The sequence below is a fragment of the Molossus molossus genome, unplaced genomic scaffold (genome assembly GCF_014108415.1).
Source record: "Molossus molossus isolate mMolMol1 unplaced genomic scaffold, mMolMol1.p scaffold_m16_p_11, whole genome shotgun sequence".
In the NCBI taxonomy this organism is placed as follows: domain Eukaryota; kingdom Metazoa; phylum Chordata; class Mammalia; order Chiroptera; family Molossidae; genus Molossus; species Molossus molossus.
In genome coordinates, this window is record NW_023425346.1 from 106,791,186 (window position 1) to 106,817,543 (window position 26,358).

General features: G+C 68.4%; 1 protein-coding gene across 1 annotated transcript; it reads left to right on the forward strand.

Moving 5' to 3' along the window:
* The first annotated feature begins 1,352 nt into the window (after positions 1-1,352).
* Positions 1,353-24,623, forward strand: GPC1 (glypican 1). The gene is made up of 9 exons (XM_036254989.1): positions 1,353-1,752; positions 20,241-20,399; positions 21,308-21,699; positions 22,385-22,550; positions 22,998-23,128; positions 23,209-23,328; positions 23,421-23,554; positions 23,872-24,047; positions 24,322-24,623. The coding sequence occupies exons 1-9, from the start codon at positions 1,587-1,589 to the stop codon at positions 24,552-24,554; spliced, it is 1,677 nt and encodes a 558-aa protein (XP_036110882.1). The 5' UTR covers positions 1,353-1,586; the 3' UTR covers positions 24,555-24,623.
* Positions 24,624-26,358: the final 1,735 nt, after the last annotated feature.

Below are 26,358 nucleotides of genomic sequence, written 5' to 3' on the forward strand. Positions count from 1 at the left end.
GGGGTACGGGCGGGAGGGCTGTACACTTGGGCTGGGTCCCCACAGCCTCCCTCGCACGCAATGACTCAGTGTCCCTGGGTGAGGACAGCAGCCTTCTCTGGGAGGCAGGGCTGGAGCCCCCCTCCCACTCAGCTCACACAGCTGACAGGCCTGGGGGGCTGGGGGGCAGCACCCTGAGGGCCAGCTGCCTTCACTGACCTGGTGGTGACTCGGGTCCTCGGCCACCGGGCCAGTGTATTTCCCTCCCCTGCCTCCTGCCATCCAGGCATCTGGGTCTATGGCCCAGGCCAAGCTGAAGGTCCCTGCAGCCACTGCCTACCGGGCAGGGGGACAGACGGAGGCCTGGGGAAGGGGTGCAGCAGCCTGGGAAGCCCTCCAACACCAGGGCCTGCAGCGTCTCCCCTCTTCCCACAGACCCCACCCCCACCTGGCTGTCGCCAAGGGCAGCTGCTGGCCTGTCCTGCAGACCAACCTGACTCCCGACCTCCCGGGCACTGTCTCTGTCGGTCACTCCCGCTCTTCACCCAGCAGTCTGACCTGTCGGTGAACCAACTTCGTCCCTTCTCCAAGAAGCCCCCTGCCAACGCCCCGCAGCCCAGGCAACAGACAGCTGCCACTTTTCCCTCGAGCATCCCAAGAATCACGCGCAGGGGGCCAAATGCAGGCTGAGGGTCTCCACCAACCAAGGGGCTGGTACCTCTGCAGAACAAGGAGTCGGTGGGGTGGAATCTCTGGGCTAGTTTCCCGCGTACAGCCCCCCAAGGTCCCGCACACCACCACCAGGTGTGGCCGGAATTGTGGGAGAGGCGCTGAGCGGGGCGTGGGAGTGAGGCTGGTAAAGGGATGCAGTTGAGGACGGAGGCGGCGGGCAGAGGGGACGGGGTGCTGAGGGAGCTGACCGCGGGGCGAGCTGCCAGGGTGCAGGACACCAGGGCCCGCGCCGGGTCCGGGAGGATTGGAGGGATGCTGAATTCGGCGGGGGCGGGGAGGCCCCTGATAGGCGCGCGGCAGGCGTGATGTCACGTCCGGCGGGGGAAGCCCTGCCTCAACGCCCCCGCCCCGCCCCGCCCCCACAGGTGGTGCGCTGGGCGTGGGGGGCCCGCCCTGGGGACCCCAGACACGGCCCGCGCGCTCCCCCGTCGCCCCAGTCTCCCTCAGGCGGTGGGCAGATTCGCCGGAGCTGTTCGCGCCCCAAGTCCTCGCGGAGGGGAGGAGCGCCCGGTGGGCCCTGGTCGCGCCCCGCCCCGCCCCGGGGCTGCCCTCTTTTGCCCTGTGCGCCCCTCCCCTTCGCAGCCCTCCCCGCCTCTCTCCCGGGCCGCCGAGGGGCCGGGCCGGGCCGGGCCGGGGGAGGCGCCGAGCTGGGACTGCGCGCTCGCCCGCTGCGCTCTGGGCGGCTCGACCCAGCGGCCGGTCCTCGAGCCCCGCGCGCCCTGCGCCGCCGCCGGCTTTTGTTGTCTCCGCCGCCGTCTGCGGACCGCGAGCCGCGTGCCGGGACCTTGGCTCTGCCCTTCGCGGGCTGAGGCTGCGTGGACCCCGCCGGACCCGAGAGAGGCGCCGTGGGCGGCTGGGGGCGCCGCGGCCCCGCCATGGAGCTCCGGGCCGGAGGCTGGTGGCTGCTGTGCGCGGCCGCCGCTTTGGCTTCTTGTGCCCGCGGGGACCCTGCCAGCAAGAGCCGGAGCTGCAGCGAAGTCCGCCAGGTCTATGGCGCTAAGGGCTTCAGCCTGAGCGACGTGCCCCAGGCGGAGATCTCGGGTGAGTGCGGACTGCGGGCCCCGACCCCGGCGCGCCCGGGTTCTCCTGCGTCCCCCGGTCGGCCCTGTGCGGCCACTCGTGCCGGGCGCCGGGATCCTGCCGTCTGCGCCCGGCCTCCCGGGCTCGGAGTGACCCCCGGCGCCTCCGCTGCCCGCACCCTTTCTTTCGCCCCCGCCTCCCAGCCCCGCGCCACCCTCCCTCCCCCGGTCTCCTCCGCTCTGCGCGGTCGCCACCAGCCCCTTCTCGTGGAGTTGTCCTCGCTGGGGTGTGACCAGGGGCTCCCCGGCTCGGTGCGCTGCTCCAGGGCCGTGGCCCCAGCTAGGCGTCTTCGGCACCGGCTTGGCCCTGCGCGGCGCGGGGCTGGAATTCGAGACCGGCGGGCGCGCAGCCCTCCCTCCAGGCAGGGCTGAGCCGCAGGGCCGCTGTCTGGGCACCGCTGACCGCGGCCGCGGGCTAGGAACTCCACTGGACTGTGCGGGCTCTCCGGGAGGCGCCTCGGGTGGGCTGGGGATTCCCGCGGGGTCCTCTTCAAAGGCAGCCTAGAGGCGCTGGGGGTGGGGGTGCGACCTCGGGAGCAAGAATGCCGCCTGGCAGAGATTCCTGCCCGGGAACTTGTGCCTACCTGCTTGGCACTTGGAGCCTCTTCCCAAGGAGTCTAGCTGCAGGTGGTCAGCATTTTGGATCCCACCCAGGGGTCGTGTCATTTCTGTGTAAGAGTGTGGACCCTCCCAGGTGGCCTCAGCCCTGCCCATCCCTGCCCTGCTGGCCTCTGGCTTTGCCGGCAGCTCCTGTGAGGGTGGGAGATGGAGCATGCCCTGAGGACCTCCTAGACCCCAGACTTCGTCCCCAAACCGTAACCATATCCGCAGCCACACTGGGTCTGTGCGGGGGGCACGGGCACCTGAGCAGAGCAGCCCAGGTTCCTGTCCTGGTCGTGCCTCACAACCTGGGATGGGAAGGCAGGTAAGGGCCAAGCTCAAACAGTGACGTGTGGGACGAGGAATGGCCCGGCCACAGGAATGCTGAACGAGAGAGGGGTGCATCAGTGTGAGGGGTGGGTCCAGGGCCCTGCCTTGGGCCAGGGGGCAACCAGGCTGCGGACCCCTGGCTCCCCGGAGGGCGGGTACACACAAGGGTGTCCTGAGAGCAGCACCTCTCTCCTCCCCACGGACACCCCAGGTTCTGGAGAGGTCCTTTCTCAGGGGCCCAAAACGGGTTTTCCTGGGTCTTCTTTTCCTGACTGCTGATGGGCCCCCTGCAGTTTGGTTCATGTTCCACCCCCTGACCCAGGAACTTTTGCCTGGATGGTCCCTCCCCAGACACTGGGGTCTCCGCACCCGCCCAGCCCTGGACCTTGGGACGGAAACCGTGCCCGATGCCCTCCTCCACGTGTCCACTCCCACTCGGCCCCCTGTCCTTGGGGCCATCCTGAACTTGCTGGTATCCACAGGCCTCCATCCCAGTGAGGCCGGGAGACGGGGTGGCAGAGTCTGGGTGGCCGCCAAGGGCTAGGAGAGAACGCGGAAACCGGAGAGGCCGGTGGGGGTGGGGGCTGGATGCAGCGAGTTAGGGGCCGAGTGTGAGCAATGAGCGTCGCCCTGAGTGATGGCTGGAGGCGGGTGCTGTCCATCTCGCCGGGGGAGGGTGGCCACCCAGCAGCTGTCCAAGCATTGCCCTGGCAGGCGCCGCCACCCTCTGGGTCTGGAATGCCGGCGACTGTGCCCTCCCTGCCTGTGCCCCTCGACTCCCGCATCAGGAGTGCTGCCCTGCCGGACCCCCCATGAGCTGCAGAACTCCAGAGTGCCCCACAGAGTGCCCTGCAGGCCCAGGCACCGCGGAGAGTGTCAGTGCCACGTGGGACAAAGTAAACAGGGTGACCTCCCAGGACAGCGGCCATCAGGCCTGTCCCCTCCTGCTCCCGGTGACTCAGCCAGGCCTCTGTGGCCTGGGTGCCCTCTGGTGGCCCACGGCAGCACGCTGCTCTTGGGGAGCCCTGCTAGACGGAGGGCCCCTCTCCTGAGGGCGACAGCCAGACCTCCCTAGCATGGGGACCCGGCTCAGTTGGCCCAGGTCAGGCGGGTGGAGATTCCGTGCTTCCTCCTGGTTGTGGTGGGGGGAGCCTTGGTCTGGGGTGGCCCCTCAGCCTCTGCCAAGGGAACAGAAATGGCGGGGGGCTCTGAGAGGAGATTGTGTGGGTTCGGGGAGTGCTGGTCCCGACCGTGGTGATGACAGCTGTCACCCCATCTTACAGCTGAGAAGGCGGCCCCGGGGGCGGGGGCAGCACAGCCCAGGCGGCCCCCCGAGACCTGACCCAGGCTGGATCTCTCTGCAGGGTCCTGGCAGGTTTTGCCTCTGGTCCCAGATGTTTCCTGCGCACTGCCTGGCCCCCGACACTCGCCACGATTGGTGATGTGTCTCTCTGACCCTTCACTGGGGTCCTGGGTGAAGGAGCATCTGTCTCACGCTGCCCTGTGGTAGCTGCAGAGCCTGGCCCGTCTCCTGGTGCCGAGGAGGTTCTGGGTCAGCACTCACCGGGGATTCACGCACGTCCTGCTGTGTGCCAGCTCAGGGGAGCAGGCAGTGCCAGGGCAGAGGAGCGGGGGCATGGGACTGTCTGGCCATGGCTCCTTGGATGGCCAGCAGAGGTGGGCACCAGCAGTCCCCTCCGCAGCCTTTGCTGTTCTGTGCCCACTCTGACCACATGGGAATCTGACCAGATTCTGAGAAGTACTCAGACGCCCTGGGCTTCCCCCACACTTCCTAGAACCCACCCCAGGTCTGGCCCTCCACCGTGGTCATCAGGGCTCTTGCAGGTCACCTGGTGCACAGCCTGTCCCCGAACCAGAGGGTCAGTGTCCCCCATCATCTTCCGGAGGCAGAACCCACTGTGTGCCTGGCACCGGTCTGCACAGTCCTGCTCCTCCTGCTCTGTGTCTGCCACTCAAGGAGCTGAGGTTTCATCATCCCCGGCGTGGGGGCAGGGCTTGGAGGGGTACGTGGGGGCCCTGGGGAGCCAGGATCTGACAGGGCCACCTGCGTGATGCAATGGCCCAGGCCCCTTGCCAGAGCCTCTGTGCTGGACATGTCGCCTGCCCCTCCAAGAGGCCGCGTCCCGGGGGCTGGGCTCCGTGCAGGCCACACCAGCCTCCACCCCCTCAGCCCCGACGTCTTTCTGTTCACGTGACAATAGTCTCGGCCACCCTGAAGGTTGTGGGAAGGGAACGTGCTGCTGGGCACCCCTGGGTACCCCAGGCCACATCCTCCCCCTTGCTCCTGCCCAGGGCTCTGCAGAGGCCACTCCGACCCCCAGGTGATAGCTCCCAGCCCTTGAGACGAGCCCTCACTGTGAGCCAGACTCGGGGGTCGGTGTCTAGTTCGTGCATCAGTTGCGGGTCTCAGTGCATCACCCACTTCATAGATGTGTACACTGAGGCCCAGAGGAGCCATGTAACTCCCTCCACGGTCTGCGCGGAGCTCTGAGGTCCGGAGCCCAGTGCGCTCTCCCCCCAGCCTGTGATGTCAGTGGCTCCCCAACCCCAGCCCTGAGGCCTGAAGTGGGGGCTCATAGGCAGGCCCCTCTCTTGTTGGCCCCTGGTTTTTAGACTGTGTTCCAACAGCCTGAACTCTCCCCTGGGGCTCCTTCCAGCCTCAGCCCAGCCTCACCGCCCTGCCTGCCCCAGTGCCCGTCTGGTGAAGGCCAGCTCTTTGGAAGGCCAGCTCTTTGGTGGCCTTGGGGCCTCCTGCTCCCGCCCCGCTAGGAGGGCTGTTCTGAGCACCAGGAATGTGCACAGAAAGGGGGCCCGGCTGGGTGCTGCTGGCCGGCCTGAGGGGAAGCCCCCGTGTGTCCCCAGCACCGACTGGGCCAAGTCCCCGGGAACCGTGGACAGACGTCCTCTGCAGGGCAGGTGAGCCTAGATGGTGCACGTTTTGTTGGTACCCGGGCTGTGCTCACTGGAAGCAGTGCCAGCCCGTGGTTGGCAGGCCTGCGGGCTGCGGAGACCTGGAGAGGGACTGGGAGATGCGGCTTCATCGCAGGGGGTGCAGGGGGTGTGAGCACACTCATGCCTTCCCTGGGCACCGCGGGCCTGGGCCTGGGTGCCAGCCTGGCTGGGAGAGGGGCCTGCCGGGGCCACACAGGACCAGGGTCTGCCCTGCCCAGGCCCGACGTGGTTCAGGGGATTTCACACCAAGACCAGGACCTGTGTCGGGGCCTGGAAGGCGTCGGGCTGGCTGCCTGCTCCCAGCCCCTGCCCGTGTAACAGCTCCATGCCCAGCACCAGGTGCCAGCCCCGATCATGTCTGACTGCCAACGTAGCCCTGTGGGGTCAGGTCATTGCCCACGGGCCCCAGAGGGTGAGGGCTCCAGCCCCAGGCCACACCCCGGCCCCCAGCTCCTCGCCGACATACCAGCTGGCGGCCGTTCTTACCGTGAGCGTCTGCGAACAGGCCTGGGCAGGTGCCCTGCGCTGCCTGCCGTCCGCTGGGGGTGGGGGTGGGGTGGCACAGTGGGGGGGTGCCTCAGTCTTTCCCCCCTCCTCCAAGCCTCACCCCCTTCCCAGGTGGGAGCACGTGGCAGCCAAGGGTGAGATGCAGGCTGGCCAGGCCCCCACATGTGGCCACTGTGCTGGGGGCAGGGCCCGGCCTCCAGCCCCGTCAAGCGGTGGGCTGCAGGGAGCTCTGGGTGAGGGGCGCCACCGGCTCTCTTGGGGAGGACTCTGGAACCCTAGGTGGGTCTAGGAGCTCGAGGGGCAGGCCACCTTCACCCCACCCCCACCCCCATCTGCCTGCAGCCTCGGCTCCGGCCGGCTTCTGGCTCACTCCCAGCACATGACCCCCTTCCGCCCAGTCGGTCCTTCTCGGACCCCGCCCCCCAAGCACAAGCCTGGCCCTTCCTCCCTCGGGGCTTGGCCCAGCTGTCCAGCTTCCCGGGCATCCCCCAACACGCACCCTCGGGCTCTCCCTGTTTCCCGGGGTGCTCCCCAGTCTGGGCAGAGGTGTTCCGAGTGCCTCCCGGTGCCAGGCCTGGGCTGAGTGCCGGGGTCGGGAGTGGGCAGCTACCCCCGGTGGCCAGGGCAGACCGCGCAGGTCGGGCAGCTTCCCCAGGCAGCCGGGGCAGACCGTGCAGGCCGGCAGCTTACACAGGTGTGCGGTCTCAGCTCACAGACTGGGAGTCCAGGATCGGGGTGTCAGGCTCCCCGGCTTCCGGAGGCTGCGGCGTCTTATTCACCTTGGGTCGGCCTCTAGGTCTCTATGAAAATAGAACAGCACCAAGCCTGTCATAGGGGCCACCCAGCTCCCATAGGACCCCGTCTGAGGCAGTTACGTGTGCAAGGACCCCGTCTGAGCCGGTTCCGTGTGCAAGGACCCCGTCTGAGCCGGTTAAGTGTGCGAGGACCCCGTCTGAGCCGGTTAGGTGTGCGAGGACCCCGTCTGAGCCGGTTAGGTGTGCGAGGACCCCGTCTGAGCCGGTTCCGTGTGCGAGGACCCCGTCTGAGCCGGTTAGGTGTGCGGACCCCGTATGACCGTCCGTGTGCGAGGACCCCGTCGAGTGTTTCCGTGTGCGAAGGACCCCGCCTGAGCCGTTCCGGTGTGCAGCACGCCCGTCTGAGGTGGTTATTGTGGCGAGGAACCCGTCTGAGCCGGCTAAACTCACGTGTGCAAGGACCCCGTCTGAGCCGGTTCCGTGTGCGAGGACCCCGTCTGAGCCGGTTCCGTGTGCGAGGACCCCGTCTGAGCCGGTTCCGTGTGCGAGGACCCCGTCTGAGCCGGTTCCGTGTGCGAGGACCCCGTCTGAGCCGGTTCCGTGTGCGAGGACCCCGTCTGAGCCGGTTAGGTGTGCGAGGACCCCGTCTGAGCCGGTTAGGTGTGCGAGGACCCCGTCTGAGCCGGTTCCGTGTGCCAGGACCCCGTCTGAGCCGGTTCCGTGTGCGAGGACCCCGTCTGAGCCGGTTAGGTGTGCGAGGACCCCGTCTGAGCCGGTTAGGTGTGCGAGGACCCCGTCTGAGCCGGTTAGGTGTGCGAGGACCCCGTCTGAGGTGGTTAGGTGTGCGAGGACCCCGTCTGAGCCGGTTCCGTGTGCAAGGACCCCATACCCCAGTGAAGCCACCCTCTGAGGTCCTGGGGCCCACGCCTCTAGCATGCGAGTGAGGGGTGCTTCCTGTGGTGGTGGGTGGAAGGTGTCCTCCGAGTATTCATGACAGTGGTTCCTGAAGACAGGGCCCTGCCTCCCCAAGTCGGCCATGGACCCAGGGGGTCAGCTGGCAGAGCCTCTGTGCTGGGCCAAGGTCCTGGGACATCACGGTGGTCAAACTGTCCCCGAAGGCTTCTGGGCACAGCCCTGGCCTGGGCGGCCTCAGCTTGTCCATTCCTGTCCAGGTGGGAGGTCTGGGGACCACTCACTCTGATGCTCAGAGTAACTGCTGGCCCGTCCACACTGTTCGGAAACCAGGTGGGCAGTGCGGGGTCCGGGGGCCCCCGGGAGTCGTGGTGGCACCAGCCTTGGACAGGCTCAGGGTCCCTGTCTGCGAGCGGGGGGGGGGGGCAGGTGTGGGACCCCAGGGGAACTTCGAGGCCGGTGGGGGCTGAGGGGTCCCGGGGCGGGGCAGGGAGAGGGAGTGAGGAGGGAGGCAGCCACGCACGGGGCCCAACCCAGGCAGCTCGCTGCTCATTTGTGCTAAATGCTCCCTGGGTTCTGGAGGCTTGGCTGGGTGACAAGGCAGCCCCGGGGGGCTCCATCAGTCTTCTCTCTCACCACCTCCCTGACCTCAGCCGCTAGAGGCCCAGAGCGAGAGATGACTGGGCTGTGACGGAGAACCGGCTGTTCACAGGCGGCCCGAGGACCCACCCGGCAGAGGGCAGGAGGCAGGCAGCGGTGCAGCAGGGCTGGTGCCGGTGAGGACGGCCGCACCTTGGGGCAGGCCTCCGTCGGCACGGCCTCTGGGTATAGGCAGCTACAGCAGGGCCTGGAGCCGGAGAAGGACCAGGCCAGAGCTGGCCAGCGAGGGGAGGTCCTGCAGGAGCCGCAGCTCTGGGCCCCCGTCCTGCTTGCCAGAGGCCCCGGGAGCTGGCCAAGGCCTCAGTCCCAGGCCTGCCTCCTTCAGCCCCACTCGGACCTCCGATGGCCCACGGCCCGCAGGCTCCTCCCAGACTCCCAGAGTGGGCAGGACCGGGGCTATCTGCAGGACACACCGAGTACCACCTGGTCTGACCATTTAGTGTGCAGCTGGGGAAACTGAGTCCCAGAAGGGGGTCCCCAGGGCTCAGAGCACTGTCCATCAAGTAAGTGCTTCTCCCTCGTCACCCACTGCGCCAGGCCAGGCCCTGCCCCTGCGTGATGAGTCACTCTGGCCTCGGTTGCCCCAGGCGGTGGTGCCAGTGGCTGAGGGGTGCCCCAGAGAGGAGTGGCCCCCGGGGGACATTCACATTACCCTGTCCCGAAGACGTCGGATGTGTGGCCCTGAGTGCGGGAGGCACAGGCCCCTCAGCCAGCCCCCACCCACCCCTCCCTCATCCGTCAGTGTGTGCTCCGCTCTGCTCCCCTCTGGGCGCAGACATGAAAAGCCATGGTCCCTGCACCACGGAAGATCGGGGTCTAGTGAGAACCAGGCACTGTCTGACCTTGGCCTTCTCCTCACCTGGCTGGGCGGCCCTGGGTCTGGCTGCAGGCCGCATGCCTCCCTCCCGGGGGACACCTGGAGGTGCCTGGGGCCCCGAGTCTTGGGGCCGCATGTCCTGGGCTCAGCCTCAGTCGGTGCCTAACCCTGTGGAGGTGTGTGGCCTGTACTGCCGAGGACCTCTGTCAGCCTCCGGGGGCCGTCCGGGCCATCCTGTGTGGAGACATGGCCTCGATGGCCAGGGCCACCTGTAGCCAGTGGGGCACCCGTGGTGGCCGTGGGTGACGTCCGAGTACGTCCTCAAGCGTCTGGGGCCTGGAGTGCCCACCCCGGCTCTGGGGAGAAGGATGATGCCACCCGCTGCCAGGGTTGGCTCAGGCACTCGCTGGTGTTTACAGTTGTCATGGAGTGTGGGACACACTGGACCAACAGAGGTGTTTTAAAGTGACAAGAGTCTTACATGATTCAGCCCACACCCCGATTCCTTCCCCGGCTGGCGGGGGGCTGCTCACAGGACACTCCCAGTGTCGTGAGGGCCTCCCTTGGACACTGTTTCCAGTTTCTCTAACCTCTAACGGAGACCTGCACTTCCTGCTCCTCTGACCGGGCACGGGGGCATTAGTGTCTGGGGCTTGGTCACCGATAGGAACCGCCGAGACGTCCCTGTCCCTTTGCTTCTGGAGCAGCTCGAAACCCGCCACTCATGACGACACTGAGAGCTGTCACCCTGCTCTGGCGTCCTTCACAGCCCTCTGCGGGCCTGGGCCGAGGATGAAGCTGGTGGGGGCCGGCCGGAGCAGGGGGTCTCCGGGCCCCCGGGCCGCGTGGGCGCCTGGCCAGCGGCCTGCAGGCGGACGAGGAAGGACCCTGTCTCTGAGTCACACGGGAGGTGCTGCTGCAGCTCCCGCTGCGTGTCAGGTTCTTCCTGCCGACCTGCGGCCGTCAACAGTGCCGTCAGCACAGGGCCAGACAGGAGGCAGAGGTCCCACCAGCTGTGGCTTTGCTGGCCACACTGACCAGGGACCACGCGTGACCTCCCTTAGTTAAAGGAGAAATAACGTGTGAACTAAGACAAGGCTTAGCGTTTGCAGCCACACTCCCCTCACCGCGGGCTCTAGAGCTAGACCCTCCCCACCTGGGAAGGGGGCTCGGCCCGCGCCTGGCTCAGCCGCTCAGCCTGAGCCCTGCCCTTTCCGCCCTGTTCGTGGTGGGCACTTGACATGCACGGAAAAGTAGGGAAGGCTGGAAGGCTGCTTGGAGGAGGCAGCATCAGAGCCAAAGGAAGGAGGGTGGGACCCCAGGAGGCCACCTGCTGGGCGGAGGGACAAGCCCCGCCCCTGGCCCATGGGAAGTGGTCCCCCTGGCAGTCAGCTTAGAAAAGGTGGATCCCCAGCCCTGGCCGGTTTGCTCAGCGGTTAGAGCGTCGGCCTGCCGTCCAGAGAGACCCGGGTTCGGTTCCCGCTAAGGGCATGTACCTCGGTTGCAGTTTGTCCCCGGCCCTGGTTGGTCGTGCGGGAGGCAGCTGCTCGATGTGTCCCTTTCATGTTGATGTTTCTCTCTCTCCCTCTCTCTCCCTCCCTCCCACTCTCTCTGAACAAAAAATGGAAAAATATCCTCGGGTGAGGATAAAAAAAACCCAAAAAACAGAAAAGGTGGATTCCCCAGAGGAAGCCGAAATCTGTCTGCTGGGCCCGGCCACCCTGTGGAGGTTCAGGCGCCCGCACCCCATCACAGGCTGTGTGACCTTGAGCTGATGACCCAGCCACTCTGTGCAGTCCTGTTCCATAAAGGGGGGTGGTCGCGGTGCCTGCCTCGTGGCGTGGGCTGCCCCTCAGGTTCCAGGCCAGAGCTCACGCCTCCCAGACCCGATTCACGGGGGAGCTGCGGCTGGAGGCGGCTTGCTCTCCCAGTCGGTCCGTCTGGGGGGGAGGGTGCCGCCAGGTGGGGAGGGGCGGGCTGTGGGCACAGGGCCTGGGGAGGTCCAGGCCCGAGGGGAGGGACAGCCCTCCGCTCCCACTGCTGACTCCAAGGCATAGCCGCCATGGTGTCTGCTCCCGCCAGGCTGGCCCTGGGCCTGGGCAGTTAGGAATTTCGGGAAGGACCAGCCGAAGGCCCCTCCTGGAGAGGCGGCACACAGTGAGGGAGCACCCCACCCATCGGGAGGGGCGGTTGGGTAGCTTTGGAGGGTGGCAGCTGGTTTTCAGAGGGGAGCTTTGGGCAAAGGCCCCAGAGACACTGCAGGGCCTGTGGAGGGGTGTGAGGGGCACCCCACACGTGGTCAGCCGGTAGCCCCGCCTGGGGGTCTGGCAGCCTGCTTCAGAGGGGCCTCTCCTCATCATGTGGGGCCTGGTCACTGTCCCTCTGGCTTCTCCCTGGGGACGGGGCTGGCTGTCTGCTGTGCGTCTGACTGCCCGGGGCTGCCCTCATGGGGGCGGCTGGGCAGGCTGGGCGCCAAGGCCTGGTACAGGGGGAGCAGAATCCCTTGGTCCTAGAGACCTGGCCCTGTCCGGCGGTGCTCCAGCTTGACCGTCCCGAGGAGAGGAGCTGAAGTCGGGATAGGACGGTCTCCACACTGCCACCCACCCCAGGTTCACAGCAGGTCGTCCCCGCAGACAGACCGAGGGCGACCCCACGGGGATGACTGCGTGTGCGCGCGCCCACGGTGACACGGGGCCCTGTGACTTCAGTTAGGTTGTCCCCACACTCCACCAGACTGGCGGATAAGACTATGGGACACACAGTCCGGTTGGAATTCCAGACACGCCGAACAATTCTATAGCATGTGTCCTGGATTTAATTTCAAATAATCAACAACTAAGTTCGTAGCATAAATATGCCCACGTGTTTAGTACAAGTACATCCCGGGTACTCGGGGAGCAAGTTTGTTTTTTCGGTGATAAAACATGCGTAACGAAATGTACTGTCCTCCCCACCTCCAGGTGTGCGGGCACATCCACTGCGTCGCGTCACCACTGCCGCCGCCAGGGTCCCCAGTCAGCACTCCCATCTCCTCCCCCAGCCCCTAGCCCCACCCTTCCACTTGCTGTCTGTGGTCTGACCCCTCGAGGGGCCTCACGTAAGTGGAATTCGGTGCCTGTGGCTCCTTTCCGTGGGCAGGGTCTCGGAGGTTTGCTGGCTGTGGCGTGTGCTCCTCTCGTGGACGTGTTCCGCTGTGGGGGCACGCTGCCTTTGTCCACCCCCAACCATCAGTGGGCGCGCCTTTCCACGTTTTGGTTCTTGGGAACAATGCTGCCGTGAACAGAGCGTAGAAGGTTCTGTGCGAGTCCCTGCTTCCGGTTCTGTCGGGCCAATTCCCTGACGCTGAAACGCACATCCAGCCCCCCCCGCCCCCCCACCCCCCCCACCCCCGGTACCTGCAGTGCCCACCTGCCCCTCCGGTCCTGCTGCAGGGCTGGGCTCCCTGTGGGGCGCCCACACCCGGGCTGCCAACACGCCTCCCAGGGGGCCATTCGCACCTGGCTCGGTGGGGCGTCCGCCTCCTGCTCAGGAATTCCCCTGGGACTGGAGTCGTGGGAAAGGTAGGAGGCCAGCATTGTTCAGCCGTGCTGGGCCCGCCTCGCCTCCGCGCTGAGGGACAGCACATGTCTGTCAGCTGCCTGCATTGTCTTAGCCGGCTGTCGTGTTAGAATAGGGAGGAGGAGTCCATGAGATGACATGACTGAGACCTGGGGAGAGCGGAGACCCTCGCATGGCCGCAGGGAGCACCCCCCACCCCCGTCTCGGTGGGGAGGACCTCAGCCAGGCTTGTGGGTACTCGCCCGGCCCCGCCCCACAGGTTCCCCTCACACCAGCACACTGCTGGCTGCCACCTGCTTCTGGGGAGGGGTCACAGGTCAGGGAGGTGCCGTCTCTCGGGGGAGATCTGAGACTGGCTCAGATGTGACGTTGTTTCCTTCAACGCCTGTTCTGTTCAGTTTCTTTCTACATGTTTATTTCTGCCGCACCAGGTCTGCCCTGGGTGCTGGCCAGAGTCCCAGAAGGGCAGGGGAGGTGCTCCCAGCTGGCAGAGCCGCTGCCTCCCGTCAGGACTCAGGGGAGGCCCCAGGGGAGGGCAGGTGCTTGGTGCCAGGGGTCCTGGGAAGGGGAGTGGGCAAGAGGGAAGGGCGTGCGAGACGGAGGTGGTGTCAGAAGCAGCAAGTCACCCAGGGGCCGCGTGCCAGGCTGGAGGCCTCCTCGACCTTGGAGAGAGCTGCCAGGCTCATGGGAAGTGGCTGGGCCAGGGGTACGCGGCTGTTCAGCCCCCAGTATTTACGGAGCCTGTGCTGGGTGTGGGTGGGCACCTTGGTGGCCCAGCGGGCAGCCCCTGCCTGTGTGGCCTGCCCCTTGCGGTGGGGGGTGGACGGGCCTGCACTGCGTCTCTGGGGAGCATGGCCGAGGCTGAGAGGGCAGGAGCTGCATGTTCCCCAGCTGGTCCAGGACGTCCCCTGTGGACACTGCAGAGGGGGCAGCCCAGTCCATCCTCATTGCCTACTCAGCTGCCCCCAGGCCTAGCGGGGGGTGGGGGGGGCAAGCTAGCTGGGAGAGTGTGCCGATGGGCTGCCCCAGGCACGTGCCCCTGTCTTGGACAGGGCTGAGTTTGGCCTGGAGGGTGGGGCTTCTAGGGAGTGTCTCAGGCACAGGCCCCTAAAAAGAGCTCCCTGCCCTGTGGTCAAGACCTGGGGTTACGGGGGGAACAGATGCAGAGCCAGGATCCCCTTCCTCCCTACTTGTCCTGAGGCCACAGCGTGACTGTGAACCCGGAAGCAGCCTTGGAGAGGCAAGTGGAGGGGGGCCCACCTCCTCACCAAGGCGCACCCAAGCCTGGTGCCCACTGGCACAGCGGCCTGCCCAGGGGTCCCAGAGAGGAGCTGGGCAGCACACAGAGCGGCCTGTGAGTTACCTGGTGAAACTCCTCCTTCCGGGCCCTTAGGTGTGACGTCCTGCCTTGGCAAGGGCACTCTGCTCGAGCACCTGTCCAGCAGGTCTCCATGTCCCCGTGCAGGCTGGCGCTGAGGGACACACACTGGGGCGGGTGGCTCCAGGGGGGAGCGGGTTTTCTCCAGTGGGATTGGCAGGCACCGTACAGGCCAGGGGCAGGGCTGGCCCTGCAAGGACAGGGGGACGCCCAAGGAGGGGCACCAGTGAGGGAGGGTGACCTAGGAGGTGGGGGCTCAGCCTAGTGGGGTTTAGTGTTTCCTGCGGGAAGCAGATGAGGACCTTGGGATGGAGGCCCAGGTGGTGGAGGTGAGACCGGAGGGCTGGGCGGCATGTCAAGAACGCCAGGTGGCTGACAGTGGCCTAAGGGTGCCCGGCAGCAGCGGGGTCGGTGTCAGTGGGAGAGGGGACTCCCAAGTGGTCAGATGCCACTCCCCATGCAGGAGAGAAACGACGTCACCCACCCCCCACCCTCATCACCATTGCTGGGTCCCTGGAGCACCAGCCTCCCAGGCCTGTGCTGCAGGGGGATGGGAGCTGCCCCCCGCGGGGCTAGGCGGCCCGGGCGGGCACCGGCTGAGGGCAGCGCGGGGTTGGGCCGCTGCCGCCAGGCGCCAGGAGGGGGCGCGAGCGCGGCGGGCGCGTCTGCGGGAGGAGGCGCGTCCCCGCGGGGAGCCGCCCTCGATGCGCGCCGGTGCGGCTGCGGTGCTGCCCGGCCGGCGGCAGAGCCCTGGCCCCGGCGGTCCCGCCCCGGCCGCCCCGCTCCTCGCCGCCGAGCGCTCCCGGCCCGGCCCCGCTCCCCCGCCGTCCCCGGCCGGACCTCCGCACCCCCGTACCCGCGGCCGGAGTCGCGCGCCTCCGGAACGTCGCCGCGGCTGGAGCCGCCCAGAGGGTTTTCGGGCCGAGGCCGGGGTGGCGTCCTCGGCGCTGGGTCCAGGCAGGGGCCCCGCCCGGCCCCGCAGGGCGCTCTCCCCTCGGCCGCCGCAGCGCATCCCCGCACGTCCGCCGCCGCGGCCTCACCGCCCCCGGCCCCGCAGCCCCGTCCCGCCTCCGCCCTGGCCCACCGGAGCCCTCCCCGTCTCCGCGCCCACCCTGGGGTCCCCGGCTTCCCGCGCCCCACCCCCAGCCTTCCCCCCATCGGCCCCGCTGCTGTGCCCCGTCCCCAGGGCCCTCGAGCCAGTATCCCCGCCGCGTCCCGCCGCCCCCGCACCCCTGCCTCTGCTCCCCGGAGCCTGCCGCAGCCCCCACTGCAGCGAGCCCCCCTTCCTCCCCGTCAGACCCTCCCCCTCCCTCGCCCGGGCCTGCGGGCCCCTCCGCCGCCCCGCCCGCGCCGGCCGCACCCACTGCGGCGAGCCCCTTCCCCGCCAATCGCGGCGCCCGCCCCCCGCGCCCGCCCCCGCCGCCGCGCCCACTGCGCCAGCGCCCCCTCCTCGCTGCGCGGCGGCGCTGCCGCACCTCCAGACCCCTCGCGCCGCCCGTGCCTCCGGGGCGCGCGGTCCTCCGTCCCCGGCCGGCAGGCGACCGGCGCCCGGGGCGCCCGAACCCCACGGTGGCGGCGGCCACGGCCCCCCAGGGCCGCCTGGCCTCCGTTATGCCGCCTGCGACGCAGCCCGGACCGTCTCGGGCTCGGGGGGCGGACCCCTCCCTCCCGGCGCAGGGGCGTCCGAAGCCCGAGCCCCTCGGTTTCCGGTCCCAGCGTGTGGCGGAGGGTCGGCGTCCGCGGCAGAGGGGCTCCCTGGTGACGGGTCCTTTGGCTGAGGGGGGGGCTGGGGGGAGGGGCAGGGACGGGCTCTGGGGGCCGAGGGGAGGGGCTATTGCCGCTGTTGCTGTTACTAAGGGGGGCGGTGAACCGTTCTCCCAGGTGGGTCCGAGGCCACCATCATGGGGGACCCCAGTGCTTCGGGACTGGCCTGGGGCAAAGGCTGGGGGTGGATGAGGAAGGGGGGCGGCAGCTGGGCAGCGGGGTGCCCGGGGACCCTCCGCCATGTGTCCAGTGCCCGGCCCCGCGGGCTGGTGGACACGCCAGCAGGTCCTCCCTCGGCGGCTGGAGGCGGCTGGGAGCGGGGTGGGCGCGGGACGCCGTCCAGAGGAGGGTCTGCTTGGGGCCGTTTGCGCATCGAGCCTGCTGCGGGGCCCAGCATCGAGCAGAGGGCAGGGGAGGGAGGGGCCCCTGCCTGCTTCTCCGTACCTGTGCTCCTCGGTGTTGGGGGGCCATGGTGTCTGGAATTGACCGGGTCACCTGTTCGGCACAGTCGGGGAGACCACTCAAGCGGAGGGCCGCCGGTGGGTGGGTCGCTCGGTGCAGAGAATCTGGACTGTAGTCGCTGTAAACGTGGTGGAGCAGGCTGGCTGTCCGCACCCCGCGCCGTGGAAGCTTCTGGAGGGGGCTTGGCGGGGCGCCATCTTTCCCCATGCAGCCAGTCTCCGTGGGAGGCTCTGGCCCCCGTCACAGGGCTGCCGCGCCGTGCCCAGCAGCGGAGATGGGGACCATGTCGGGGTGGGGGGTCTGGGCCGACGCGTTGGGGTGACCCTGCTGCTGGGTGGGCTGGATGGGGGTGCCTTTTGGAGGCTGCCAGCGCCCCGGGAGCTGTCAGCAGGTGGCAGGAGGGTGTGAGTCTTACAGACCCATGGGGTCAGTGGGGTGGCCCAGGAGGTCTGAACCCCAGCCAGGGAAGTGAGTGCAGGACCTTCAGCTGAGAAGCAGGATGGGCAGTCTGGGTTGAGGGCCCTCTCCTCTCCGCTCGCTCGGAACACCTGGGGTCAGCGGAGGAGGCAGGGGCCCAAAGGCTGAGGGGAGGGGGGGTTCGGGAAGGGTGTAGCTGGCTGCCCAGAACTCAGCAAGGGGGCCGGCAGAAAGGAGGGCGGGAGGCTCGCTGGCCAGCTGTCAGAGCAGCCTCGGTGCTGGTGCCAAGGGAGGGGTCAGGGGGGAGGGGAAAGGCCACGGGGTGGGGAGTCGGGTGGGTGAGAACAGTGGACCTGGCAGCTTCAGAGTGAATTTGGAGTTGGGGTTGGGGTTGGGGGTGGAAGGGTTTGAAGGCGAGGAGACTCAGTCTGACCTGCACACCTCCCCGGTTAGGGAGCTCATCCCTTCTCCTGGCAGATTCCCATCCCTCCAGCACTGCTGGACTCTGACCAGGAGGGGCCGGCTTCCATCTGCAAGGGGGTACCCTGCAGAGCCCACCTCTGCCCGCTTGAGGTCCAGGACCAGCACATGACCCACACCCAGGCCAAGCTGGGCCAGGCTGGGCGGAGGGGAAACAGAGCCTTCGCACCGGGACCACCAGCCACCCCGTCTGCCTGCAGTGGGCTTGGGGGGCTGCCTCGGCCCAGCCTGCCCGGGGCCTCAGGCCGGTGTCCGAGCTCTGGCTCCGTGTCTTCACTCCCGTGTGTGTCCGAGGAGGGAGGGAGGGACGGGGGCTGTGCTGGGGCTGCCGGAACAGCACAGGTCACCGGGCAGCTGGGCGAGGTTGCCAGGCAGGCTGCTGGGCGGGGCCAGCGCACAGCTGTGAGCCGTGGGTGGGCTGAGGGTGCCTGGGAGCCCCAGAGCCTTCCCCGGGGAGTTCCCCGTGTCTTTGGGGTTTTGACTCACCTTTCTGTGGACTCTGTGTGCTGTCTGCATGAATGTATGGTTTCAGGAGCGGGTAGGGTGGCCCTCTAGGGACGAGGTGAGTTCTGGGGGAGCTCAGCCGGCCCAGCTGCTGCTGCCCCTCTGGCCTGTGAACCCGCCCACTTCAAGAGCTGTCTGCTCACCTGCTGCCCCAGGAACCAGCCGCCTGGCCTGAGTCCCCGTGGAAGCGGAGCCCAGGCTGGCACCTGCCTCCCCCACCCCGCTCACCCCCACCCCCAAGCAGCAGGCAAGGGTCCTTGTCAAGGGTGCTCTCCTGGTCCCTGCTGTTGGGGGAGGGAGGCTGGCAGGGTGGGGTTCTCTGGTCAGCATGGGGAGGGGCTCAGGTTCTTCCTGGCCACCTGCTGCTCTCGGTGTGTGTGGGGGGGGGCGGGGCAGCAGCTTTGTCTGCCCTGCTCCGCGGCTGGCGCCCCTGGGGAGGCCCAGGGCCTGCCCTGTACCTGCCCAGGACCCTGGGCCTCACTTGAGTCGGCAGCAGCGCCTAGAGGGAAGGGCAATAGCTGGGGATGCCTGCCTGTCCCGTCCCTTCCCGCCTGGAGGTGCCTGCTCCCCTCCCAAAGTGGGGCAGGGACGGGGACGCCTCCTCTCTGCCAGGCCCTTGGGAACTGGGCTGTTTCTGGTTCCCAGGAGACCTGGAAGGCCTGGAAGGCCTCACCACGCCAGGGGTCAGGTCCCAAACCTCTGACTGCAACCCTGCAGGCCGGGGGCCCGCTGAGGTGCGGGGTGCACAAGTGGTCCTGCTGCTGTCTGTCACCTGACCCAAGGGCCCTGTCCTGCTGCGCACCTGGCTGGGGCTGGAGGGAGGGTGTCAGATGGGCCTCGAGCAGGGGTGGTCCTGAGACATGCAGCCCCGTTGGGGGCAGGGCAGAGGAGAGGGGTGTCTGAGAGCAGAGGCCTGGGGGGTGAGGGGAGGGGCTGTCTTTGCCCCTCTCCCTCCCCCCTGCTTTTTGACCCCCAACACCTGCCCTTACCCACCTCGTGGGGTGGGCTCTTCCAGGTCCTCCGACACCCTCCCTGTGGTTCCGCCCAGGTGTGCACCTGCAGCCCCTCCTCCCTGGCCCTCAGCCCCCCTCCTCGCTGTCACATCGAGGGCCTGCTCTGTGCCTTGCCCGGGCCTGGACAAGTTCCCCGTTTTGTCCACTCCGCCAGCCTGCTGGGACCTGTGCACACGGGCGCGGGAATGAAGACGCTCACGCTTGTGACCCCGCCGCTCACCGGGCTCTGGCGCCATCCCAGTAGGCTCTCGAGGGTTAGCCCAGCCTCAGGATAACGGGGGCCCGCAGTCTGGCCGCCTGAGTGGCCCTGAAACCTAATCTCTGCCCGCCTCCAGTTCCTGGTCCGTGAGGTGGGAGCCCAGCGCCCACCTCAAAACCGCAGCTGTTATAAAACTGGGGCCAGCAGGTTTTTGGGGTGCTCCCTCTCCCGAGAGCAAGTTGAGGGGCCCCTCCCCTGGGCCCCTTCCTGCCAGACTGTGCTGACTCGGAGCTACCCTCTGCCTGCCCTGGAGCCGGACAGGGCACTGCTGGGACCTGTGGCCTGCGGGGTGACGGGCCTTCGAGGGTGCAAAGGAGGGAACAGACCTGGACAGGGGCGGGCTCACGTCAGGACCCCCCCCCCCCCAGCAGGCTTGTTCCCCAGCCCTGTTCTGCCTGACCCGGTGGTCTGTGCCCTTTGGGGCCGTTGCCTCTGGCCAGCCCAGAACTGTCCCCGGGCACCCCCATAGTAGGTTGGGTCCACCCAGACCTGCTGTTCAGTGGGACCTTGAGCCCCAGGTAGTGGTGTGGGGAGGGGACTGAGTCTGCCCTGCCTGCCCCTCAGGGACCCCGTTTTCACTCCCTGTCCTCAGCCTGGGCCTGGGTGGGTGAGGGGCGCCAGGCAGGCCGAAAGCCTCCTGCAGTGAGCTCTGAGTTGGGCAGCCCTCGCCTACCCCCATGCACGGAGCCCAAGGCCACTCTGCGCTGGGTACAGATATGACCCGAGCTGCCCCAGTCCCCGAGCTCTTCAGTGCGTGGTGCCAGTGGGGTGCAGATGACACCCAGCATCCTGCCCTGGGCTCGGCCTTCTGCACCCCTGCTTCATGCCCATGCTCACTGGGCTTGCCCAGGAGGTGAAGGGGGGGGGGCTGCCCAGGCCTACCCCACCCCCATCTGCCTTCACCCAGGCATCAGCACCTGGGCTGTGCCCACTCGGGCCTGCCATCCACACCTATTCCGCCCCAGAGACCCCACCAGCCTGGGGCGGGCAGTTCTGGTCTCTCAGCTGCCTTAGCCGGGTCCATGTCCCCAGCCTCACACCACCGCCCCCCACACACACAGGTGAGCACCTGCGGATCTGCCCCCAGGGCTACACCTGCTGCACCAGCGAGATGGAGGAGAACCTGGCCAACCGCAGTCGCGCCGAGCTGGAGACTGCGCTCCTGGACAGCAGCCGTGTGCTGCAGGCCACGCTGGCCGCCCAGCTGCGTGGCTTCGATGGTGAGTGGGCCCCGGGGCTCAGGGACCGCAGGACGCCGAAAGGGGGTCTGGGCACGCGGGGCCTCACCTGGTAATGCGGAGTCAGGGGAGTTGAATTGGGGTAGCGCTTTGGGGCTGGGGTCTTGGATTTAGGGGCCCCAGGAGCAGAAGGCTACCGTGTGCAGGGCTCTGAGCACGGGTCTGCCTCCAGCCCACAGTGAACACGGCCCGACATGCATGTTTGGGGGTGTGGAGCCATCCTCTCCATCGGGCCCTCAGAGGGGACCCCCTGCCCTCCAGGAGGCTCCATTCAGGGGTGGCCTAAAGCCAGGGAGCCAGTGTGAAGGTCGAGATTGGGCCGGGGCAGGGCTGGGCCACAGACTGCTGGTCTGCCCGGGGGTGGGGCAGGAAGAGTGGACAGCCCCAGGGCAGCTGCCAAGATTGTCATTCATTCCCAGTCCCTCGGGGGCGCAGAGCAGAGGACCTAGACAGTGAACGTGGGGAAGACGTGTTGATGCCTAAGTGGGTGCAGTGGTTCCCCGGGAAATGACCTCTGCACTGAAGTCTCCCTGGATGGGTAGTGCTGGCCGGATGGGGTACCGAGCCTGAGCAGAGAGATCGGGGTCCGGGGCACCCAAGGCTCACTGGGGCCCCGGGCTTGTGCCCTGCTCCTGTTCACAACAGCTGGCCTCGCGGGCTCCCAGGGAGCCGGGGTCCCCGGGGTCCCCTCCACATGACGGCTGGGCCGGGCAGCTTGCACTGGCCTCAGCTCCTGAGGGCTCACCTGCTGAATCCTCAGCAACACCCCGCACCCCTGGGTCTGTCCCGTGTGTGGGGACCCTGTGTGGGAGTCCTGGGCGAGTCCCCTGAAGCCTGGTTCAGCGGCCACAGCCTTCGGGGTGACCTCACGGCCGCCTCCCTGTGCCCAGACCACTTCCAGCAGCTGCTGAACGACTCGGAGCGGACGCTGCAGGACACCTTCCCTGGCGCCTTCGGGGAGCTGTACGAGCAGAACGCCAAGGCCTTCCGGGACCTGTACGCGGAGCTGCGCCTCTACTACCGCGGGGGCAGCCTGCACCTGGAGGAGACGCTGGCCGAGTTCTGGGCGCGCCTGCTCGAGCGCCTCTTCAAGCAGCTGCACCCGCAGCTGCTGCTGCCCGAGGACTACCTGGACTGCCTGGGCAAGCAGGCCGAGCCCCTGCGGCCCTTCGGGGACGCCCCCCGCAAGCTGCGCCTGCGAGCCACCCGCGCCTTCGTGGCCACCCGTGCCTTCGTCCAGGGCCTGGGCGTGGCTGGCGACGTGGTCCGGAAGGTGGCCCAGGTGCGCTTAGCTGCCAGGGCTCTCAGAAGCCCCTTGGGGACCCACGCCCCACCCCGCTGCTTCGAATCCCAGCCCCTGGGCCTCTGGCTACCCCTGACCCTGGGTTGCTGCCTGGGGACCTTCAGACAGGACGTGAGCTCCACTCTGGGCGGCCCACCCACTGTCCAGGCCTTGGCCTGGTGGGTCCCAGACAGGAAGGGGGGAGAAGGGCCTGGATGCTGAGCCAGCTGCAGGGGCAGGTGCACAGGAGACGAGAGACATGTGCTTGGAGGCCTGCGAGGTGCCTCGCCCCCTGGGCAGCCATGTCAGACCCCCCGGTGACAGGTGTGGGACAGCCTTGGCCTCAGGCCCGCACAGCCTGGGTGTGAGCCACCTCCCCTCCAGCTGGGGTCCTGAGCAAGTCAGCCCTCGGCCCCGGGCTGGTCCCGCATCTGCACGGCAGTCGTACTTACGGGAGGGCTTCCCGGGGAGGGTTGGGGACAGGTGACTGTCAGGGTGAGCGCCCCCCCGGCCAGCACCCACCTGGCCCCCGGAGGAGAGACAAGACCCCCGAGGAGGGCCAGGCCCCGTCCCCTGTGGTTGGAGCAGGACTGAGGTCACGTGACTGCTGCCCAGAGCGCCTGCCCTGGGGCCTCGTGGGGGCTGGGCACCGGCCGCGAGGTGCTGAGCTGCCCTGCCTCCCCAGGTGCCCCTGGGCCCCGAGTGCTCGCGGGCCGTCATGAAGCTGCTGTACTGCGCCCACTGCCTGGGGGTCCCCGGCGCCCCGCCCTGCCCCGACTACTGCCGCAACGTGCTCAAGGGCTGCCTGGCCAACCAGGCCGACCTGGACGCCGAGTGGAGGAACCTGCTGGGTGAGCCGCCGCCAGCGCCCGGGCCCGGGGGGGGGGGGGGGCGTCCCAGGGCTGAGGGCCGGGCTCTGGAGGTTCCGGGTGGAGCGGGGCACCCCAGCCTGGGAGGGAGCCTTGTGGGGCCCCAGCTCCTGCTCCTCCCCTTGGGGTTGGTGCCCCAACACACACGTGTGCTGACACGTGATGCCTGGCAGGCTGTCTGCGGAGCTAACATGAGTGCATGCCTGCACATGGCCTGGCACACATGCCGACAGGTGTGTGTCACGTGAGGGACCGACAGGCACACGTGTGGGGCGTGTGGTGGGACGTGTAATGTCTGACACACACATGCACTAACATGTACCGGACCGACCCGTGGTGGGCCAGCGGGTGTGTGCGTGTTGACACGTGTGAGCTTGCGTGAGGGCCGGCGTGCAGACATGCACACTGCCCTGTGCTCGCCCCTGTCAGACTCCATGGTGCTCATCACCGACAAGTTCTGGGGCCCCGAGGGCGCGGAGAACGTCATCGGCAGCGTGCACCTGTGGCTGGCAGAGGCGGTCAGCACCCTCCAGGACAACAGGGATGCGTTCATGGCCAAGGTGCGGCAGGGGGCAGTGGGCATGGGAGGGTGTCCCAGACGTGGCCTCGTGCCCCTCCAGGACCCGTGGTCTCCCCCCAGGTCATCCAGGGCTGCGGGAACCCCAGGGTGAACCCGCACAGCCCCGGGTCTGAGGAGAGGCGGCCGCGGGGCAAGCTGGCTCTGCAGGAGAAGCCGCCCACGGGCGAACTGGAGAAGCTGGTGAGTGGCCCCTCAGCGGGCCAGGCCCTGGGGAGGGAGACGGGGAGGGCAGGCCGGGCCCGGGTGCCCGGGGCCTGACTGTCGCCTCGCAGGTGTCCGAGGCCAAAGCCCAGCTCCGCGACGCCCAGGACTTCTGGGTCAGCCTCCCGGGGACCCTGTGCAGCGAGAAGATGGCCATGAGCGCTGCCAGCGATGACCGCTGCTGGAACGGGATGGCCAAGGGCCGGTAGGTGCCACTGGCTGCCCGCAGCTCGTCCCTCCCGCGAGGTCTCGGCAGGCAGTCGTCTGGCCTGAGGTGCCCGGCGCTGCGCTGCACAGGGCCGTGCCTGACACAGCACAGACAGCTGGGATGAAGGCTGGAGACCTGCCCAAGCCAGCTTCTCGCCGCACCCGCTGCTGCGGGGCCCGTGTGGGCTCCTGTTGGCGCCCAGAGGCCACTGGGGTCTCCGACGTGTCCCCCAGCCCAGGCGGAAGGAAGGGAGCACTTGGGTGGCACGCTTGGCACAGGCCGGGCAGTCATCCAGGGCTGCCCTCCCGGCCCAGGTATCTCCCCGAGGTGATGGGCGACGGCCTGGCCAACCAGATCAACAACCCCGAGGTGGAGGTGGACATCACCAAGCCCGACATGGCCATCCGCCAGCAGATCATGCAGCTGAAGATCACCACCAACCGGCTGCGCAGCGCCTACAACGGGGAGGACGCGGACTTCCAGGACGCCAGTGAGGCCCGCCGCGGGGCTGGGAGCGGGCATGGCGTGGGGCACCCGGGGCCCCACCCCACGGGGAGGGGAGCCGGGCAGAGGCCTCCCAGCCCCCCGCGTGTCCCCAGGCACAGTCGAGACTGAGCCAGGATGCCCATCCAGCCTTGGCAAACACAGGCAGTGCCAGCTGCCCCCCGTCGGGGTGCCGCCTGGCACGGGAGGCCCACACGCAGGGTGCAGCACCAGGGTCCCCAGGGTTGGGGGAGCCTGTCTGAGCCTCGTCTCCTCCCCAGGTGACGACGGCAGCGGCTCAGGCAGCGGGGACGGCTGCCCAGAAGACGTCTGCGGCCACAGGGTCAACAAGAAGAACCCCAGCTCGCGGACGTCCCTGACCCACGCTCTCCCGGGCCTGTCGGAGCGGGAGGGCCCGAAGACTGCGGCTGCGGGCTGCCCCCAGCCCTGCCCCGCCCTCCTGGTCGTCCTGCTCACCCTGGTGCTCTCCGCGGCCAGGCCCCGGTGGCGGTAACTGCTCCCGGACCCGGGACCGAGGCCAAGGACTGACTTTGCCAAAACACAAGCAGACGCTATTTAACTCCCTCGCCCAGAGGCCGGGGCAGGACGGGGGACCCCGGGGACTGATGCTCTGTGAGGCGCTGGGCGGGGCAAGTGCCGCTGGCCCCCCAGGCCTGGCTTCGCTGTCGCCCTGGCTCTTAATTTTGTGTGAGGTCCTCAGGTCAGCTGGGAAACAATGTCCCCAAAAGCCATGTATTTCAGGGACGTTCCGTGGGCCTGGGATCTGAGCGCGCCCCTGCTCACGCAGGCCTGGGGGCCCTCCCTCCTGGGCACCACCTCCTGCCTGCCCGCGGCCCCTCCCCCGCTCCTGCACCGTCACCAGCCAGTGCCAGGGCCTTGGGGAGGTGCCCCGAGCCTGTGCCTTCCTTTCGCCTCCTGCCATGGAAACGAGGGGCTCTGGGTGCCAGAAAACGGGGCCCACCTCCCAGTGCCCCAAGAATCCCCAAGAGGGTGCGAGGGTTTCTCCGTCTGAGACCTCAAGGGGCCTTTGAGATTGTGCATGAACGCTTCATAGGCAGCCAGGCCCCCCTCAGCCCCCCTCAGCCCCCCCACAGCCCCCGAGTCAGGTGAGAACCTGTCTGGTGAGGCGGGTCCTGCAGGCGTTGCCGCCAGCCCCTGGGGACCTCGTCCTGGCCAGAGACCAGCCGTGGGGTCTCAGATGCACCCCGCACCAGGGCTCTGCTCTCGGCCGTCTGTGGGGTGAGCTCGCTGCTCCCAGCACCCCGGGAGAGCAGGCCAGGCTCTGCACAGGTGGGCGCCCCTCACACACAGCCAGGACTTCGGCTGTGGGGAGGAGCCACCTGGCCACTGCTTTCGCCCGTCCCCACCCAGGGCCCGGTGAGGTGCCCGCTCAGGGCGACACCGGCCAGGGCTGGAGGTGACCCGTGGCCATCGCCTGGCCACGGGGGCCGAGTGGCAGGTGAAACTTCACTCAGGGCCGGCGAGGTCTGGCGCTGCAGGTTGGAGGGGCGCCGGGGCGCCTCGAGGTGAAGGGCTGTTCCAGATGTGCAGACAGGGGTGACCGCCTCCCCTCCTTCCTGGGCCCCGGGGGGGCGGTCCCAGAGTGCCCTTGGGGTGCTGACCCGCATGGGCAGGGGCGCCGTCCTTGCCAGCAGCGCCGGGCAGGCTGCTTTGCTTTCCCTCGAGGGGCTGAGGCCGCCGGCTGCTGGGTGGGGCCCCGGCCCTGTCCTCAGGGTGTGGGGTCCGGCAGCCCAGTCCCACAGGCATGTCCACCCCATGCTAACCCTAGTGTCGTGGGTGGGCAGAGGGACTCTGGCGGCGGCGGTGGCCCCAGGACGGTGCGCTTGGGCTGAAGAGATGGTCCCGGAGGGGCCTGTGCCCGTCCCCGCCCTACCTGGGACTCTGGAAGGGGCTGGCCAGGCCGTGACCCGGCCTGCTGTGTCCTGCCTCAGGCGTCAGCAGGTGACCCGTGTTCTTGTGTCCTCGTATGAATAAAAGACTGGAGACCTCGTGAGGCTGCTGTGCCCCCCCCCCCTTGCAGGGCCCAGCAGCGTGGCCCTTGGGCTCTGCGCAGCAGGGGTCTCAGGCCCCTGGGGAGGTGACTGGGATCGCACCCCGCACGGGCCTGGATGCTGCAGGGTACAGGGTGTGTGGGCCTCGTCCTTGCCCGGGAGGACTCATCCTTTGCCCTGAAGAGGGAAGAGGCCGGGCCCCCTGCGTCCACCCCTGCCCTGGTCTGCACTCGCGCTCACACGTGCCCGGGAAGGTTCCGGTTCCTGCCAAGTAGCCTCGGAGAT